General features: G+C 41.7%; 1 protein-coding gene across 1 annotated transcript in view; it reads right to left on the bottom strand.

The window, feature by feature from the left end:
* Cobl (cordon-bleu WH2 repeat protein) overlaps positions 1-18734 on the bottom strand; it is a 233115-nt gene that overhangs the window by 118224 nt on the left and 96157 nt on the right. The window contains exons 5-6 of the mRNA XM_059275430.1: positions 15854-15951; positions 12462-12536 (exon numbers count right to left, since the gene is read on the bottom strand). Coding sequence (XP_059131413.1) covers positions 12462-12536; positions 15854-15951 — 173 coding nt within the window. The remainder of the gene's footprint in view (positions 1-12461; positions 12537-15853; positions 15952-18734) is intronic.

Below are 18734 nucleotides of genomic sequence, written 5' to 3'. Positions count from 1 at the left end.
AGTGATAGGCCATATGTTCAGCTTATCTCTAGATGCATGTTTCCAATAGTAGCCATTAAAAACCACCCTTTATATACATATGTACATCCCAGGTGCATGCTCACACATAGGCACAAACGTGTACACCACGGCCTAAGTTAAACATTTAAGGGTGAGCTTCCTAATCATAAAATAGTATGACTGAAGAACTGGAAGTTTTACTTAGCCTTTCTTCTCCGTCTCCTTTAAACTCTTCTACACTTGAGCTGGAAGCCCAAATGTCCCCTTAAGTTGGAGTTCCCCTCAGGATTCTTAGGGAATTCCGGAGGAGAGTTGATCTTATGTGTCCAGGCCTTCTTCCTCTCTCACTGGGAGCAACCTACACCAATGAGGGAGTGGACCCCTAGCATGTAGATGAGCTTCCATCTGAGTACCATGACCTCAGGCCCATAGCATCAGTACAGGTTTAGTCTGCGCCAGTGAGAGTCATGTCTGTGTGCTTAGTTATTGCAGGGGAGGTGTTTTTATGCCCTCTCCCTCCCTCCCTCCATCCCTCATCTCTCGCCCTATCAATATTAATTGGTCTTATTCCATGAATCAAGACCCAACATTAGAGAATAAGCCATCACTTCAAAAGAGCTGATTACTTTACATCACTGTGATTATACTTAATGTTTGACATGCTGGAAAAGTGCTGATGGAAAATGTAGAAGCTCTAACTGAGAAAAATATGATGTAGCAGAGATGTTACTTTGATTCAGCTATATTGCAAGGAACATTTGTACATCATAGTATACAGAAAAAGCTACATAATTTTCATTTATTAGTTAAATGAAGAAAAGGAGTCCTCATCTGTTAAACTATAAAAAACATACTGTGTACTGTTTATGAACACTTGTCAAAAGGGTCCTTACCCTGGGTGGGGGAATGTTGCTTCAGAGGGGTCATTACCTCAGGGAGGGAGAGCATGAGATGTGCTAGGCTTAGAGGGGCAACACCATTTGCACTTCCTGTGTTTCTCAGAGATTAACAATACAATGCAATACAATACAATACAACACAATACAATACAATACAATATAAATGTAGCTAAACATGAAGCCTTGTGAGCTGTGCATGATGGATGAGTGGTTTTGTTTGTTCTCAGTAGTTCAGTACAAATTGGGGCTAAGAGCATTTCTAAAATGCAGAAGGACCCTCAGAGGTGGTTTGTTTTCAGAGTGGAGTCCTAAGCGAAGGAGTAGGATGCTGAGGACCTCTAAGTCTCCCCAGTCATGAGTCCAAAACCATCGTAAGAGACAAGGTCAACATGGAACTCACTTAAGCTGAAAGTCACAGCAAAGGCCAGCCAATAGAGAAGGAAATGTAAAGTAAATGGAGCAGCAGGGAATGCTGGGATTTTTCAAGATGCTGTAGAGGTAGAGATACATGTCACAGATACCCGGTCCAAGGTCCTAAACACTAGAGATGAACTTATCCCAGGACTGCAAAAAAGTGGGGGCTAGATGCTCCCAGGGAACCCATAGCTACATTGCTGGACACACTTTGCCTGCTAAGTCCAGGGAGAAAGCAGACAAGAGAGCTAACATCAGACAGCTTCGGGAAGAAATAACTCATTGTAGAAAGAACACATGAGATCATAAGAATGTGCAAAGCGCAGCTGGCCTTGTGCCCACCACTCAACATTCTCAGGGTACAAACTGAAAATAAATCCAGAGCATTAGAACAAGGTAGCAAGAGGTCTGAGATAGCATAGGTGTTGGGCAATGAGTAGAAAAAAGACTCTACAATTGTTTGAAAGGACATATCCAGGGAAAAGCCATAGTATAGAAAGCCTGTCTCCATACAGATCTAGATACAGGCACAAGCAAATGTGCACAGGAAGTTTGAGGGAGCAACACAGGAAGAGATGAGATTGAAGAAATGAGGAGGCCCCAGGAAGACGCATCCTTCTCAGGCAGCCAGACTTCCAAGGCTCTAAGCCAAGGAGGCTGCAGACAGCATCTCTCTAGCTTTTGAAGGGCTGTACCAGGACCACAAACTCCAAAATTAGAAGGTGGTTGCATAGACTGTGCTGGGAGTTGGGAGCATCAGCCTGGGCAAGATGATGGCAACAGGGCTGTGCCACAACATGATGTTCTGCGTGCTCCTTGCAGGTAGCAGATGACCTGACAGTGGGTCACAGGTGCAACAGTAGACAAAGGAAGCAGAGAGCACCCTAGGTTTCTGTTTAGGCATAGAGAATACAGAACTACCATCTCCTGGATGGAAATGATCATGGGTCCAGTGCTCTGCAAGTCACCCCTCCTTAGTACCTGAAGCAACTTAAACCAATCGGCATGTAGCCATGTGAGAGTCTAGCTTTGTATTCACCTGTTAGAGAATAGGGACAAGGCCAGGAAAGAACTAAGGATGTGAGAAACAGCAAGTCATGCCTTAAGGGGGAAAGGGGAAATAAGTGTTTTGAGAGGGACATTTTCTACCCCCAGAATCCCTACAAATACCATGTTTTCAGTAGAAGTTAAAAATCTGTACTTCCTAGCCACTATACCGTGCAAGTATGGGATGGAGAGATGGGAGAGAAAGAGAAAAGCTGAATGGTTTGAGCATGATGAAGAGAGGTAGAGCCGAAGACTCAAAGGTGGAGAGAAACAGCCTGATGTGAAGCCACCTGAGACCATGGTGAAGTCAAGTCCTGGCCCATGTTGTCACTGAGGGCCATGACTGGGTTGATGGCCATGAAGCAGTAGGGGTCTGTGTCAATGTCCAAGGCACACCAAAGGCCATGTGGATGTCCCTGGTCTAGATTGCCACCTGGGGACAATGTTGATATCCAAGGGCTGCACAGAGTTGGCCCCACCCCTCACCGGCTGCAGCATTCTGGAGAGTGGGCCCCTTCGCGTTGTCTGGGCAGCACAGTAGAACTGGCCCTGGAGGTGTGGGTATGGGTGAGCTGGCCCTCAGAGCTTGAGAACAGGATAAATGGCCCTTTCCCTTGCAGTCTGTTCCATTGGGTGAGCTAGCTAGGCCATGCTGGAGAGTTCTCTCTGATAGTAAGGATAAAGGAGAACTGGCGGGCAGACCAACCCAACGACCACCCAAGCCCAGAACCAGGGCTATGAGGTGGTCCACCCCAACATCCACCTTATCTATGAACTTTTAGAGCATGTGAAGGGGTGGTTCTACAGATCCAAAGCTGCAGGCTCTCCATGACACAGGACAACAACAGGATATTCAAGAGGAGTCCCAGTGAGGGTCATTATTGATAGTGTAGCAGAAGCCAGCCTTGAATCACACCAATGACTCACTGCAATAAACACTTGCAAGTGAAGATGTTTGGACTAAAGGGTACACTGTGTGACTCACTGTGCCTCAGTACAGCTTCCATGATGAGAGTTTTTTCTTTTAATTAAATTTTATTTTGTTTGGGGGAGGATGTTGCAAAGGCAAAATGTGGATAAAAAGAGATAGGGAGATGAATAGGATTGGGGTGCATGATATGAAATCCAAAATGAATCAATAAAAAGTTTTTTAAAAAATCTATACTTCCTTTTTTTCTTTTTTTTCACCTAGAGTTAATGACTGTCAATCAATTTTTCAGGCTCTGTTATGTACTACAAGCTAAGCATCTGCAATTGCTGGGTGTGGAGTATCCCTGAAAGCCATGACTTAGTTCTTAGAACCTATTAGGAAGTGGCAGAAGCTTCAAAAGGGGACCTAGTACAAAGAGTTTAGATCACTGAAGGAATAGCCTTGATAGGGATATTCGAATCTCATCCTCTTCTTTCTTGGGTTCCTGGCCACTATGAGATGACCAGCCTTCTCTGCCACACACTTCCCTTATAATCTGCTACCTTACCTAAGCCCCAAAGCAACAGGATAATCAACTATGACTTGAAACCTCCAAAATGCAAAATGTGAGCTAAGATAAACCTTTTTAAAAATTGGGGGTGGGGCGGGGAGAGAGAGAGAGAGAGAGAGAGAGAGAGAGAGAGAGAGAGAGAGAGAGAGAGACAGAGAGACACAGAGAGACACAGAGAGACAGAGAGAGTGAGTGTGTGTGTGTGTGTGTGTGTGTGTGTGTGTGTGTGTGTGTGTGTGTGTTTATGGAGATGGCATCCAGGATCATGCACACAATAGGGTAGGCTGACGCTCTATCATTAAGCTACATCCCAGACTGCTTTAGATACTTTTAATTTTAATATGCATGTGCACAGTTGTGGGTTTGCCTGCAGAGAACACATGTGGACAGCACATGGCTTCCTCTACCACTCTCTACCTTCTTTTTTTGAGACTTGGTCTCTCACTGAACTTGGAGCTCATTGAGTCCCCAAGATCCTCCTGGCTCTGCCTCCCAATGCTGGGATTATGGGCATACATGGCCACACGTTTTTCTTTTTCGAAGGTGGGTGCTGGCAAGCCTGATCTTGGTTTTTTCATGCTTCTGTGACAGAAACTTTACCCACTAAGCCATCTTCCTAACCTCATCTAAAGACATCTCGCTTCAGTAGCAGATGCTGATGAACACAGCATCTCTAATTGGGCAATTAGGAATCTAACAAGCTCTGACATTCCAAAGGTTTTGGGTACTGACATGATGCTTATGTTTCCCATTGTGAAGCCTTTCAGATTTTGAACTTTTGAATTAAGGACTATCAGCTGGAAAACCAAACACAAATACTGCAGATACTTCTTGTGCCAAGTATTTGTTGGATAAGGGGCATTAATCTGAACTCTCATTGCAAATACTTTGGGAGGAAAACTCACTGAAGCTTTAAATATGAATGTTTCTCTGACAGCTCCCACATTAGCTCTAAGAAGGACATAGCATGACTATTTTATTTTTAATATAATTTTTCCATTTATTTCATGGGGGGACATATATGGAGGTCAGACAGAGGGCAGCTTGCTGCAGTCACTTTTCTTCTATCATGTGGGTCCCAGGAACTGAACTGGGGTCATCAAACTTGGCAGCAAGTGCCTTTACATGCTGAGTCATCTCATCAGCCTAATGTGAACATTTTAATTACTATTTTGCACAAGTACACACAGAAAAAAATATTTGATAACTCCTCTCAACTGTGTGTTGAGGTCTACATACCTCCAACGTACAGGAATTTCACAACTGAGTCATGGGAAAAGAAACTCAAAACTGAGCGACTTCACAATGAACTGGTACTTGTTTCTGGCAGGAGCATGCCCTTGCAGGAATCAATGTAGTGGCACAGTCCTGTGAAAGCCACAAAATTCCCAGTTGCACTGATTTACTAATTCTTCTGCTAGCTTCATTAAAACAACAACAGCAACAACAAAACTTCCAAATGCAAACAGTTTTGGAGACCATGGTGGCCTGCATGAGTGAAACAGTAACAAGTGACAGATCCGTGAGCTTTATCAAGAAATGACCGAGAGCCCTCACTCTGCTTCCACTCACTCGGGATCATTCAGTTTCCCTAAAGACGCTGGGGTGGCGGGGATGTTAAATCCACCCAACACAGGGAAAGACAGGGCTCTATAAGGTCAGAGGACTCTAAGTGCTAAAGTCAGAATCCAAATTCGTACAGACACAACCCAGAGTCAGTCTCCTTTCTGTACTGCAGATGGAACCCAGGGCCTGGTGCGCTAGGCAATGGCTTTCCACTGAGCTGGACTCCCAGCTTCCTTTTCCAAAAGCACATCCAGCCTTTTCACTATGAAGACAGCAGGGCAAAATTTTAAGCATATGATTTTAAATGGGGGAAAGGGGAGAGCAAATCTGCCACTCTACGTGTACATCAGAGTGGCTCTACCACCAAGAAAGGTACAAAGTGACAAGAAACCTTGGAGACCAGAAGCATTTGATGTGACTCCCAGGCTACTCATGCACGGACTGGTAGCTAGCACTAATTAGATGCAGCGGATTTAACAACAACAGCAACAACAACAAACCAACAAAGGGGACCTTAAGTTGGGGAGAGAAACATGGTGTTGTGATCTTGGAGTTAAGAGTTAGGGAGTGGAGTGGAGTGGATATGATCAAAATATACTGTATACATGCATGAAATTCCCAAAGAATAAATAAAAATATATTTTTAAATTGCCATCTGCTATTCATTTTACAATATTGAATATATAATGTAAAGATACAGACTATACAAAATTGATTTCTAACAAAAGTTAGTTCTACCCTAAAAGCACATGGCTCAGCCCTCAGGATATATTTTCTTATTAGCAATTTGTGAATGTTCCAGAAACAGCCTTCTTGAGCTTTTCCAGGCTAGGGCAAGCCTGATTCCTTGTACTTGTGGGAACACTGACACCCTGTGGTGAGCCAGCTCCACACACATGCTTCTGGCAGCCTCTGGGAGTTCATTGTCTTCTTCACCTAGGCCAGCACCAGCTGGGAAGGAAGCTAGGCTGGAATGCATCTGGAAATATGACAGAATTTCCTGAAGACGGTATTTCTAATGACCTTTCCTAAGTTGTCCTTGTGTTCATGGGCTTCCTTGCTATTTTCTGGAGTCCTAAATGGCTGGGCTTGTGGGTAAAGACTACAGAGAGCTTATGAGGGCTTTGAATATGGAAGCCACTGCAAAACACAGCAAGAGACTCCTTCTACCCAGGGGAGCCAATGCCACAGTACCAATTTTCCCCAGGACTTGAACGGGGCAAGTGAATAAACTGCCTCTAGTTTGAATTTTATGTACTTATGTTTTGATCCCTGATTCTTTAACTCATTCATCAAAAAGCCTTTGACTTCACAGTAGCAAGACAACAGTACCAATGAACCTCTTGTTAATGAATTGTAGATTGGTTCATTTATAGGATTTTTTTAAGCAAATGATGGGGCCTATTAAAGGTAGATTATTTCCCATGTTAATTCTGGAAAGGTCAGCATGCCTTGCTCAGTGTACCTGAGCTAATGACAAATCCTCTAAAGCACATTCCATCCATAGACACAGAAAGAAATGCTTCCTGGAAAATGTGGAATTCCAAGAAAATCATTTGAAGTTATTAGAAAAGTACTGAGTATACTTAATTTGATTCAAATAACAGAAGGAAGCTAAATCTTTAAAGTAAACTTCAGTCTATAGAAACTGAATTTTCCTGAGAAGTGGGTTATATGAACCATTTATATTGATACCTTTTTTTGTAGTTGTTTGTTTCATAGATATGATAACCTAGTTACAAGCTTCTAAAGAAAAAAGCAATCAACAATATCTGCAACCCCTCTGACAAGGCCCCACTCAGTTGTGTTCAGTATTTCAGAAGGCTTCCCGGTGGGTGGTGTTAAGTGAGCCATGCAACGCTAATCTTTATACTGAGCTCTCCTGAAGGATGCTGTTTTACAGTTGAGGAAGGAAAGATGGACAGGTCCCCCTGCGAGGATGGAATATAAAGATCAGCTCCTGACCCTGAGGCAGGTACTTGGCCTGGGTCTCATACTGACCATACCCTTACCACAGACACACACACACACACACACACCCTTCCAAGCACTCTACTGTCTGTGGCTGGAAAAGTTATATAAAAGCACAGAGCAGCCTAATGGCAGAGGAGTGCTCAAGAGTCACAGAGCCATCATCTCACAGCTCTTAAGGCAATACACAGTATCGGGCCTAGAAGAAGAAGAAACCAGGAGATGAAGAGCTTGCAATTTATCACTGGATCTGTGTACTGGGAGTCTCTCAGTCTAAATAGTACAACTAGAAGGAGGAATGGCTGCCTTCAGTCCTTCAAAACAGAGAACGTACAAAGATATGAAGGGCTTCTGTGCCCCCGCCTGCTAACGCAATCTGACCCTGCCTTCTTGTCAGTTTGAGGGTGTACCTGCAGGCTAGAAGACAACAGCAAAGTAACAGGCAACGGCAGCACGGTGTTCTGAAGGAATACTGTGTCATCTATGCACTCTGGCAAAGCAGAGATCTCATTAAACACCCACAAAGGGATTCAACAAGTGCAACAGATTCGATCAATCATCCACCTCTGGAAATTGGATTTTTCTGTGTCTGTAAAAGGAAGATGGACTGAGATCATATAACTAAGCTAACCACTGATGCCAGGCAGGGCTGGGGTAGCAGCTAAGGTCACCTGTAGGGACAGTCACCATTTCATTACATGTCATCCTGTCCTAGGACTTGAATGATTTTCAAAATCAACGGTTGACCTGGCATATCAAAGCTTCATTACAGACTTTGTTTTACATTAAAAATAATTATTCCTCTTTTTTCTAATGGGGAAATATATATCCCAGAGAAGACCTCACATCAGTAGGTAAACATCATTTTCTTCCCTTCACAATGCTGCAGTGAATCATGCTGAATCACGGTTGTTTACCCGCTCAGGCTCCCACTCAGGAGCCTGTGGGCGTTGTTTAGCTCTTGCTATTACAAATGATGCCGTAAGAAATGGACTCCTGCATCACCACAGACTCTGATAAAGGAGCTTTTACGATCAATAGCTTTCTAAAAGTAGAATTTCTGATGCAAGGAATAATAAATCTACTTAACAGTTTGGCTAGATAGTACCAAATCCCCCACTTTAAATGCTATGTTGTTTTATATTCTGCTCAGCAACACATTTAAGAGTCCCCACAGACTAGCCAGCAGAAGTGATGGGCAAACTTCAGAAATTTTGCCATCTAATAGGTGGGTAATAAAAGTTCCCTATAAGTGTAATTAGTATTTCTCATGACTAAGTTTCAACTATTTTCAATAATTTACATACCACACACATCAGTTTTCTTTCTAGACTGTCTATGCATCAACTTAAATCTGCCTTCGATATTTCTAAAAGCCCTCTCCCATGTGATATTTGGAGTTTTATAGTTTTTATACTATTCTTACATTCATATTTCCTCTCGCTCTCCCTCCTCTTTCTCCTGGATTGCTTTCTTATGCCTTTATTTTTCATCCTGTCATTCAACATTCCCAACCCCCCCACCCCACCCCACAGTCAAATTTATCAAAGTTCTCATTAGCACATCTTGAGTTTGAGCCACAGCTAGAAATTATTCACACATGTTTTCTGCTGGTCACATGCCTGGTTTCAATATACACATGTAGATTTTTGATCTTTGGATTTGTGCTGTATGCTATAGAGCATGCTCAGTTTTCACTTTTCTTCCTGGTCATTCCCACCCTCACTTATTAATGTTCACTGGCCTCTGCTGGGGAGTGCTGACTGTTCTGTAGTCCGTATTTCCTGTGCAGTTGGCTCCAAGTTTTCCTACTGTGTTGCCATACCACCATAGTGTTGCCAAACTGCTATAGTTTTCTTCAAAGCTTCAAAATTTACTTGAAAAAATATAAGGCTTTCCATCTCTCAGGCTTTTTTAAAGGTTTTCTTAGCTATTCTTGTTTGTTAATTTTTCCAACTAAACTTTATAATTAACTTAATTGGTTCTAAAACAAAACCTAACTGAAACAATGGTACTGAATCAACCTGTCCAAGAGTATGGCCCCTGTTTCCATAGAAACAGTTCTATTGTCAGATATATTTGTAGGATCTTAAATTAAAAAAAAAATGTTTTAGACATTTCCTATGAAGTTTTTGCTTAGGTTCTGACATCTATGTGTCACCATCCATCATTTATCCACCCATCCACCTTTCTATCTACTCATCCAGTCAGCCAGCCATGGGTATCACGACTATGTTATGTTCCTAAGCACACCAAAATGGCTCACCCAAATTAGCGATGCTTACTGAAAAATTAAGCTAGCATTCATTAACATAGAAAGAGTTACTACTTGGTTATATAATAGCCTGAAACGTAGGAGATGCCAAGCCCTTGGCTATAATGGGTTCCCCACTCAAACATAAGTAGTTTGTTTATTGAGTGTGTGAAATATTAGAAGACATTTTGTTTTCAACATCTCCTGGATAAAATAGGCTGATGAAAGACAAGCCCAAAAGACTAGGGAGTTTATAGCCATCAAAAGTCATCCTCTGTTGATTTAATTCTGTTTAATAGCAAAACAAACACAATGCCTGGCTGGTGCAATTAGTTCAGATAGGAACTTACTGAAGATTACCACAGAAGAGCGTTCCTTACAATCATTCCATAATTCTATTCAGGCTGGAGCGATTTGTATGGGAAAAGGCATGGACAAGTGTGTGCCCCTGTTCATGCGGGCTCAGCGGAGCTTTGGGGATTGCATTAAATCCTCAAAACTGCAAACATTCTTACTTGCCAAAAAGAAGTGGCTACAATAAAGGCGGAAGTCTGGTTTCCACGGTGCATTCATAGGAGGCCATTGAAAGGAGGAAACACTTAAGTTCGGAGCATTAAACTTGTGTTTTCAAGTGCATACAGAGCATCAGTACATCCCAGCACAGCTGTGGTTAAAGGCAGACGTGACATAATTACCTCGGGCACATATTTATTTATTTCCTTGAATTTAAAAACGTAATTGGACTTTTGTAACTAAGGGAAATTTGACATTTTCTAAGGCCAACAGTAAGGGCTTCTTGTACCAATTAACTTAGATAACAGGCATCTCCCACTGTCTGAATGAGCTAACTTTCACTAACCCCAGCCCTTGACAAAAAAATAAGCCCAAGATTGATCTCAAATAAAATTCCACATTCTTGCCTGCCCTCCCCCCAAAATAGACTTGCACTTCATGAAAATACAAATCATTAAGAGGCCAGCCTGGGCTACAGAGTGAGTTCCAGGAAAGGCATAAAGCTACACAGAGAAACCCTGTCTCAAAAAACCAAAAAAAAAAAAAAAAAAAAGAATTTGTTTGCAAAAATTAGTAGAAAGTAAGGCTATTACAAAGACTCCAAGTCTCACAACATAAGGTTTAGAAACTACCCACTGGTGTGAGTGTGACAAGCACTGGATAACGACTGAGATAGACCTTTACACCTCCCAGAAATCAGCTGTTCCCGAGTGACTACACATCCGAAGGCTCCCAAGTTTGGGCCGTGAACAGATTTGGAAGACAATTTGTTTATTCTGACCCTAGGTCTCTGTGCTTTGGTGTTCCTCAGTTTAAATCAGTGAATGGGGAAAGATGTACTGAATTAGTGCTGAGTCTCTTCTGAACCTGTGGAATAGGTGAAAGACAATTTATCTTTCATTTTATTAAGAAATGTCTTTGCACTGGTTGATGGTGGTGCACGACTTTAATCCCAGCACTTGGGAGGTAGAGGCAGGTGGATGTTTGTGAGTTCAAGGCCAACCTGGTCTACAGAGTGAGTTCCAGGACAGCCAGGGGTACACAGAGAAACCCTGTCTCGAAAAAACAAAAAGAAAGAAAGAGAGAAAGAAAGAAAGAAAGAAAGATAGAAAGAAAGGAAGGAAGGAAGGAAGGAAGGAAGAAAGGCCTTTGCAAGAAAAATTTATTTCTCATGTTTAACGATTCAATGTCAAATGTAATATCGTTATATTATCTTGAAGAATTGTTATAAAACTTAACATATGAAAATGTTTTCTAATTTATAGCTATATAACCACAGAAATAAAACAAATCTTAGATGGATATTTCTACACCAGACTTTATTTCAAGATTGTTATTAAATGCTTTAAAGTATAAAACACACTGGCTAGAAGAAAATTTGCCGTGGTAACTGAGGTGAGACCAAGAGTGACAATATAAAATTGTTACTGATACGGAAAGTTTGTCTGGGTAATTTGTGTGTGCATGTATGCATGTGTGTGTGCCTGTATGGATGCACATGTGCATGCATGTACGTGTGTGCATGTCCACACGTGTGTCCACATGTGTGTTGAGGATAATGAATGAGCTGAGCAGAATCCAGAGGAGTACACTGGCTGTCCTACTTTGTCACTCATCACCTTATTCCTTTGAGACAGTGCCTCTCACTGCCCCTGGAAACTGCCATTTCAGCTAGACTGGCTGGCCAGTGAGCTCCCAGAATCCACCCATTTCTAGCCTCCAATCTGGAGTTACAGGCACACGAAGCAGCCATACTTGGCTTTATGTGTGGGTGCCAGGCACTGGGCCATTTTCCTATGCCCTGTCTAGATAAATTTTAGAAGTAATTGTCAGACTTTTATTAAAGATATTCAACATATACATCCTTATACGATGCAATGAATTACATTTTTTCAGGTATTTAAAAAAATTAGAAGGAAACTTTCTAGATGCCAGTATTTAAATGTGGGTAAAATGGAGTTTGAAGAGATTCCTTTCTTGGTTATGTGCACAAAATATAGTTACAGAGCTTAATAAATGTTAGCTCTGGGTGGCCAGTGGTTATAAACTATCAGCCTGCTCCTGGTAGCATATGTGAAAAACTTCAGAAAGTGTATATTTGCCTAATCTAATGCAGGGTTCTCCTGCCTGTGCTTAGTGGAATATAGAAGAGCAGAAGCCAAAATACTGAACACTGTCCAAATAAGTCCAAGCAACCATATGCAGCCACTACAGAAACGAAGCAGAGGAGTGAAGAGAAGCTAATCTTCAGTTTTGTTACCTGCAGTGGGAAGTTCCGCCTGGCTAGCAGAAGCACCCACTGGATTAAGTACTCACGTTCAAGTCCCCTCCAGACGCTGACTTCAAGGGGTCCTCATCACTATCTGCACCAGACAGCCCGAGATGCTCAGCCTAGAACACAGACATGCACCCCACCGTCAACTCCAGGGAAAATCAGCTCCAACAAGAGCAGGCATCCTTAGCAGCTCTTAAGGCAAAAAACACCGGCATGGCATGGCCAAGCTTCCGACAATGGAGAGTGCAGTGTCCACACTCACTCCTTCACCTTATGAAATGGAATACTGTCTTAAAACAGCTCCTAACCAAAGCACTCCCTCACTCCAAAATCACATTACTGAACCCACAACGCATGGGAAGAGACTTACTTTTTCCTTTTCTCTTTCCCCAATGCATTTCTTTAATTTAGAAAACACTTAATTTAAAAAATAGCAGGGGCCGTGAAGTGACAAGTTAGCCCAACAAATCAACTGATTAACTAGGTCTTGAAGATTTCCCAGTTTTAATCTCTGCACAGTTAATGGACTGAGTGTACACAGAAACCATTTACCAAACAGCTGATTCCCTTCCTATGCATAAAAGGCCAACAATAATACACCATCAGCCACACGATCAGGTAGGGAGAGCTAATTGGAAAATTCAATTCCCTGGCCTCCTAATGAGAATCTGGGGACATGACCTGCAAGAATTCACACTTTCAATTAGGTCTCAAGATGACACTTGGGTATGTTTCGAAAGCAACTGGTTTAAGAGAATATATGATGCCAAAGTGATACAAGACTGGCATGCATTAAAAATCAAATTATAAAACATTGGCCCTCACTTACTTGAACCAAAATTATGTTCCTATAAGGTATATACTGTATTGACATTTTATGGATGTAACGTTCACTCACCTATATACACCTATGCATAGTCTTCCATAATGGCAATATACTAGAATATAACTTCAGTTTGAATGCTTTCACAAGTCCCCATTCTCAGATTTGATTCTGTACTGTGTCATCACATCACAGGATTTTAAGAATCATTTTAAAGCTACTCCAAGTGTTTTTTATAGATAAAGAAATTGAAAGTTTTGCTAAGCATTGTACAATATGAATGAGTTATTAACATAAAGGACTTAGAAAGGTGTTAATTCTAGCATTTATTAATCCTATAACTGACTAAATTACAAAGGCACGAGCTGCCGGACCATATTGATCCGTATAATGTGATGATAATTCTTCTCTCCCAGGCCTTTAGGGACAAAGGTAAGGATGTATTTAGCATGCAAAAACCTCTAACTATAACAAGGAGAGAGGCAAAGAGCTAGGAAGTGTATGCATAACACACACCACACCAGAGAGAGAGAGAGAGAGAGAGAGAGAGAGAGAGAGAGAGAGAGAGAGAGAGAGAGAGAATGAGAATAAAGACAAGGCTGAGTAAGTGGATGTCTAGAGCAAAATATATTTAAATAAAGCAGTAATAAATGAAAGATGAGGTACATAAAAAGTGAAAAATGACTCTAGAATTCCAACACAGAAAAGATAAGGTACTACATAAGGAAATGTCCTTATGATGAACGGAGCGGATTATACCACCACATGACTAACAGTCATGGGGTCCTGGTGTCTACTCCTTTCTAGTTATCAAAAGTTACATGGTCGTCTCCAAACCCCAAGCTTTGGCAGGTGCCTTACTGGCTAAACCAAATGTACTCCGACCCCCTATATTTTGCTTTATTTTTTGGGTTTGCCTCACATAAAGAAGGAGTTGCAGAATCAGCCAGATCTAAGGTGTGGAATGGGGAATGGCGGTTTTATTATGAACTGGTGACCGAGGGGACATCAGAAAACACAGTCTCAGCAAGTTCATCTAAACAACACCAGGAACAAAAACACAATTAAGGGACCTAAAGAATTTTGATTCCTTAATTTCATTTATACTAGACATGAAAGGAAAAGAGGCCAGGAAGGGAAGGGGAAGAAGAGGAGGGGGTGAACTCCCCAAGGCTAAAAAGATCTCAGTAGAGAGTCATATCCTGAGCACAAATTCTCAAAGAACACAGAACAACATGGTAAAGAGCAGAAAATATATAATTATACACCTCACCATTCACAAATCAGAATGAGAAAACCAGTACAAGGTTCCGGGAGGAAGGAGGAATAGACTGAAATCACTGAAGACATGAGGGTTTCCCTGTTAAGAGTCTGGAGTTCTGTGTAACTTATGTCTAGTGGAAGGTGCTGGTTGCCTCCACAGCTGGACAGACCCTGGCGTTAACGGGTCAGGGACACTGGGCAAAGCACGTTACATTTCTAAGCTTTAGCACCATCACCAGCAGCAAGCACAGGCAGAATCATAATACCAGGGCTGCAAGTCACAGAAGGAAAGAGCAGGAGATGTCTATGTAGCACAGAGGTACAGGTCTGTAAAGTAGAGCTGAAGGGCTTCCTCACCTCTTATAAAGCCACACAGATGGCGACCCTGTCCCAACTGAGAGAGTGATATTAATGTCAATTACTTATATTAGTCATTTCTTAAAAAAAAACAACCCCAAAACGGTGTGTGTGTGTGTGTGTGTGTGTGTGTGTGTGTGTGTGTGTGTGTGTTCTATGTGTGTCTTACACACATGTGCCTGGTTTTCTACAAGGAGCTGGGAACCCAAACTCAGGTCTTTCTTCATAGTTGCACAGCAGATAACGCTTACCCATTAAGCCACCCCTTTACCTTCAACTTTGTATTTTTGAGCCATAATTATTAGCAAGGAACAGATACTACATGCTAGTAAAATACACATATTAAAAGAATAGAATAACACTAACGTGTTCTTTGCCAAATAGTTAGAAGTCAAAACAAACAAAAAGCCCTTCATTTTAACTCTTTGTAATACGACTTTAAATTATCGTACAATATTACATCTATAATATGAATATAAAGACTTATTTAACAAAGAGTAATGAGATCAAAAACAACTTACAATGTTCTATGATTTCAGGCCATGTTAAAAAGGTATGAAAACATTTAAAACTATAGAAAATGGGCTAGTTCCAGACAGTTGCAAATGGTCTTGAGTTCAGCTCTTCCAGGCTTCCTACTTTAAGCTAGAAAGCTGCAATTATTTGCAGGAACTCTGACCAGGCACTTAAACTTAATAATGCAAGATTCACTCATTCATATACCCAAGGACTGTGTGCTAAGTCTCAGAGCATTCCGTGTGAGTGTGGGCACCCGGCAGCGTGTGGCTCACCTTGGCCTGGGGAGTCCAGAGGTTTGCCACTCTACCAATAAGTGAATGACTTCATCTTAAATAATTGCCTGGAGCACCAGGTGAAGATTAAGTATTACTAAACAGAATTATTTAGAAAAAAGTCCCAAGATCGGTGCAGTAGAAATATTGTGAGAAACACCTTTATACCCCACAGAGTCATATGCGTATGGTGAATTACCTTACTGCTGCTCCTTTTATTAACTTTGAAAAATCCCAGAAATTTTTTCTTCTCTTTATCTGTCTCATCATTGCCAAGCGATGATTTCCTGAACACTTCTGGAGGGGGAAAAAAAAAGTTGTATTCTTCAGCATTTGAAATGTGAGATTAAGTACTTCACTTGTTAAAACCTTAACCGAATCCTTTAATCTGTTAGTTCTAAGAAGAAAATCATCACGATTTCATTCAAAGCCTTCGGCGCTACCTCAAAGCCCTCTGGCCCACAGGAAATCACATGAAGTCCTTACACAGGTTTTTAGGGACTAAAGCAGCGTTTTCTCTGAGAATGGCTTTGTCCTTGTGGAGCTGAAAAGAAGCAAATCAATGGAGGTTCAATAGTGACGCCTTTCAAGAGACGGCTAATGCAAACTGTCGTTTTACATCTGCTAGCAGCTGCATTAAAAAAAAAAACCAGGTGATGTATTTTCCTTTTTTCTTTTATTGAAAATAGACTATTTTCTTTTATTTTTTTAATTAAGAAATTTTCTACAAACAAGAAAAATTAAAAATAGGTGAAGTCAACTTTATAATTTTATCTAATCAAAAATAATTAAAATATTATAATTTTACCAAGGTTAATACGAATGTGACTGATCTTTTACACTTGCCTTGGAACTGACAGTATTTCTCCATTTGGACTGACTACTTAAGTTCTAAGGGCAAGAGATGGTCTGGTGCTACTCAATTAAATAGTATTGCAGCAAGGGCTACGGCATCTGTAAAAAACAGTCTGCCTCAGGAGCTATAAGTAAGGTTAAAGAAATGCTAAATAAATCATGAACTCCCCTGTTCTTTCCTAGAACATGGAGGAACAGTGGAAGAGATTTGGGTACTATTGAAACCAGATCTCCAGGGGTACTGGTCATCATTTTTTTCTATAATCTTTCTTACATTTTTAATTAAAATTTTGATTTGTTTTATTTTACACATATGGGTGTTTCCCTACAATGTATGCCTGTGTACTACATTCATGCCTGGTGCCCACAAAGGCCCAAAGAGGACATCAAGTCCCCTCAACTGGAGTTACAGATGTTTGGGAGCAGCCATATAAGTTCTGGGAACCAAACCCAGGTCCTCTGAAAGAGCAGTAAGCACTCGTAACTACTGAGCTGTCTTCTCTCCAATCACAGAATATTTCCTTTTTAAATTACACTCTCCTATTTGCCTATTCTGGGCTTTTACTCTTCATTCACTCTGCCCTTCTTTTCCAACACTTAAAGGTCTGAAAGAGCTGGGGAAAACAAAAAACAAACAAAACAGGTGTTTGTAAAGGGAAGAAAGATCAACTTTCCCAGACCAAACCTCAGGATGGCCAGACCTCAGGACCACTGGTGGAAATACTTCCTTGTGGGATTTGACAAACTGCCTGGAGTATATCAACCCAAACACAGTAAACACCCATTAATGTTTGTGTCTAATGACATGTGGATTCATTATCTAAGTTGAAGAAGAATATAAAAGTCAATGCATTTTAAAAATTCGTAATGAAATAATACTGTCTAGTCAACAAAGCCAAACCCAGGCCCTGTGGTTCTTAAACCATCCTGCAGGAAGCAGGGCCTTGGTCCTGCCTGGGCAGGCCAGGGCGCTTACCGACACGCAAAGGGCTTAGCTAAGGAGATTAACAGGCTCTGCATCACACAGCAACCAAGCCAGAGGACTTGCTCACATGATGCAGTTGCACAGACACACATGCACACACATAATTATATGTTAGTCACTTCAAAAATCCTCACTCGGTGTAGAATTAGGAAGAATAAAATATCTTACAGCACAAAATAATACCATATTCAAACTACGGCATGCATTAACATGTGTATTTCTAATTTATATTGGTTTTACAACTGAATGGCATATGACAAGGATATATTAAAATTGGTAACATTGCAGAACCCCATAGGCAAACAAGAAAGAAAATATGTTGCTATCGCACAGGCTCAACTATCATACCCATGAAAATGATAGATTGAAACAGAAAACTGAAAGCAAGCTAAATCTTTTGTTTCTCTCCCTGAATAGACAGTGACTGTTCAGCGGCTTGAGAGCACCCTATGAAGAAGGGTTATGTATGACCGTGGCATCAGAACCATAGTGTTTGGAAGGTGGCTTCTCACGCCACTGTCTAACAACTGCGTGGTACAGTAGGGCCTCAAACTGATGGCGTATTTCTAAAGGCTTTACCTATGGATCGATAAGAGGTTCCTGATACTAGACAAACACTGTAGAGGGGAGAGAGCTGAGCAACAGAGAGATCTCTACACTGGCCTCAGTCTCCACAGACAGCTTGCTCTCCCATGAGGGCAGTGAGTTGTGGACACACAGATCTCCCCGGAGAGCATGTGCTCTAAGAACTGGAATCACAGCTCCAAATGGATGATCATACATGGGAACAGTGCACTTATTTTTGAGGCTCACATTTAATCTCCAAGAAAGCAATTCCCATGTGGACATATGAAAGTGATGGAGACAATGATAGAGGTGCGCTGAGTGGCACAAGAGGAGAAAGTGAAAATATCACTGAATCTAGTCCAGAGCACCTGTTTGTCTAGATGGGAAAAGTGGAAACTTTGCAGTTCCGTGACCAGAAAAAGGCCACTGAACAAGTCCCCGGAAGAGAGAACGGGGGATGGGGTGGGGGGGTGGGGTGGGGGGGGTGGGGGGGTGGGGTGGGGAGTTCCCACATGGTCCGTGAGGGCGTTCTCATCATAGGCTGTTTCTAAGGTACAGACACAGGGCAGCAAAGGAAGAGGCAGTAAGTGTACCTCTCCCCAGCCCCAGTCTGCCTGAATCCCGAAGTAAAATCTCCCAGAATGGCTAAAGCCTTCACGTGTCATGAGTGTCC

This window comes from Peromyscus eremicus, chromosome 10 (genome assembly GCF_949786415.1).
Source record: "Peromyscus eremicus chromosome 10, PerEre_H2_v1, whole genome shotgun sequence".
NCBI classification, from domain to species: domain Eukaryota; kingdom Metazoa; phylum Chordata; class Mammalia; order Rodentia; family Cricetidae; genus Peromyscus; species Peromyscus eremicus.
This window is presented reverse-complemented; position numbering and strand designations above follow the sequence as displayed.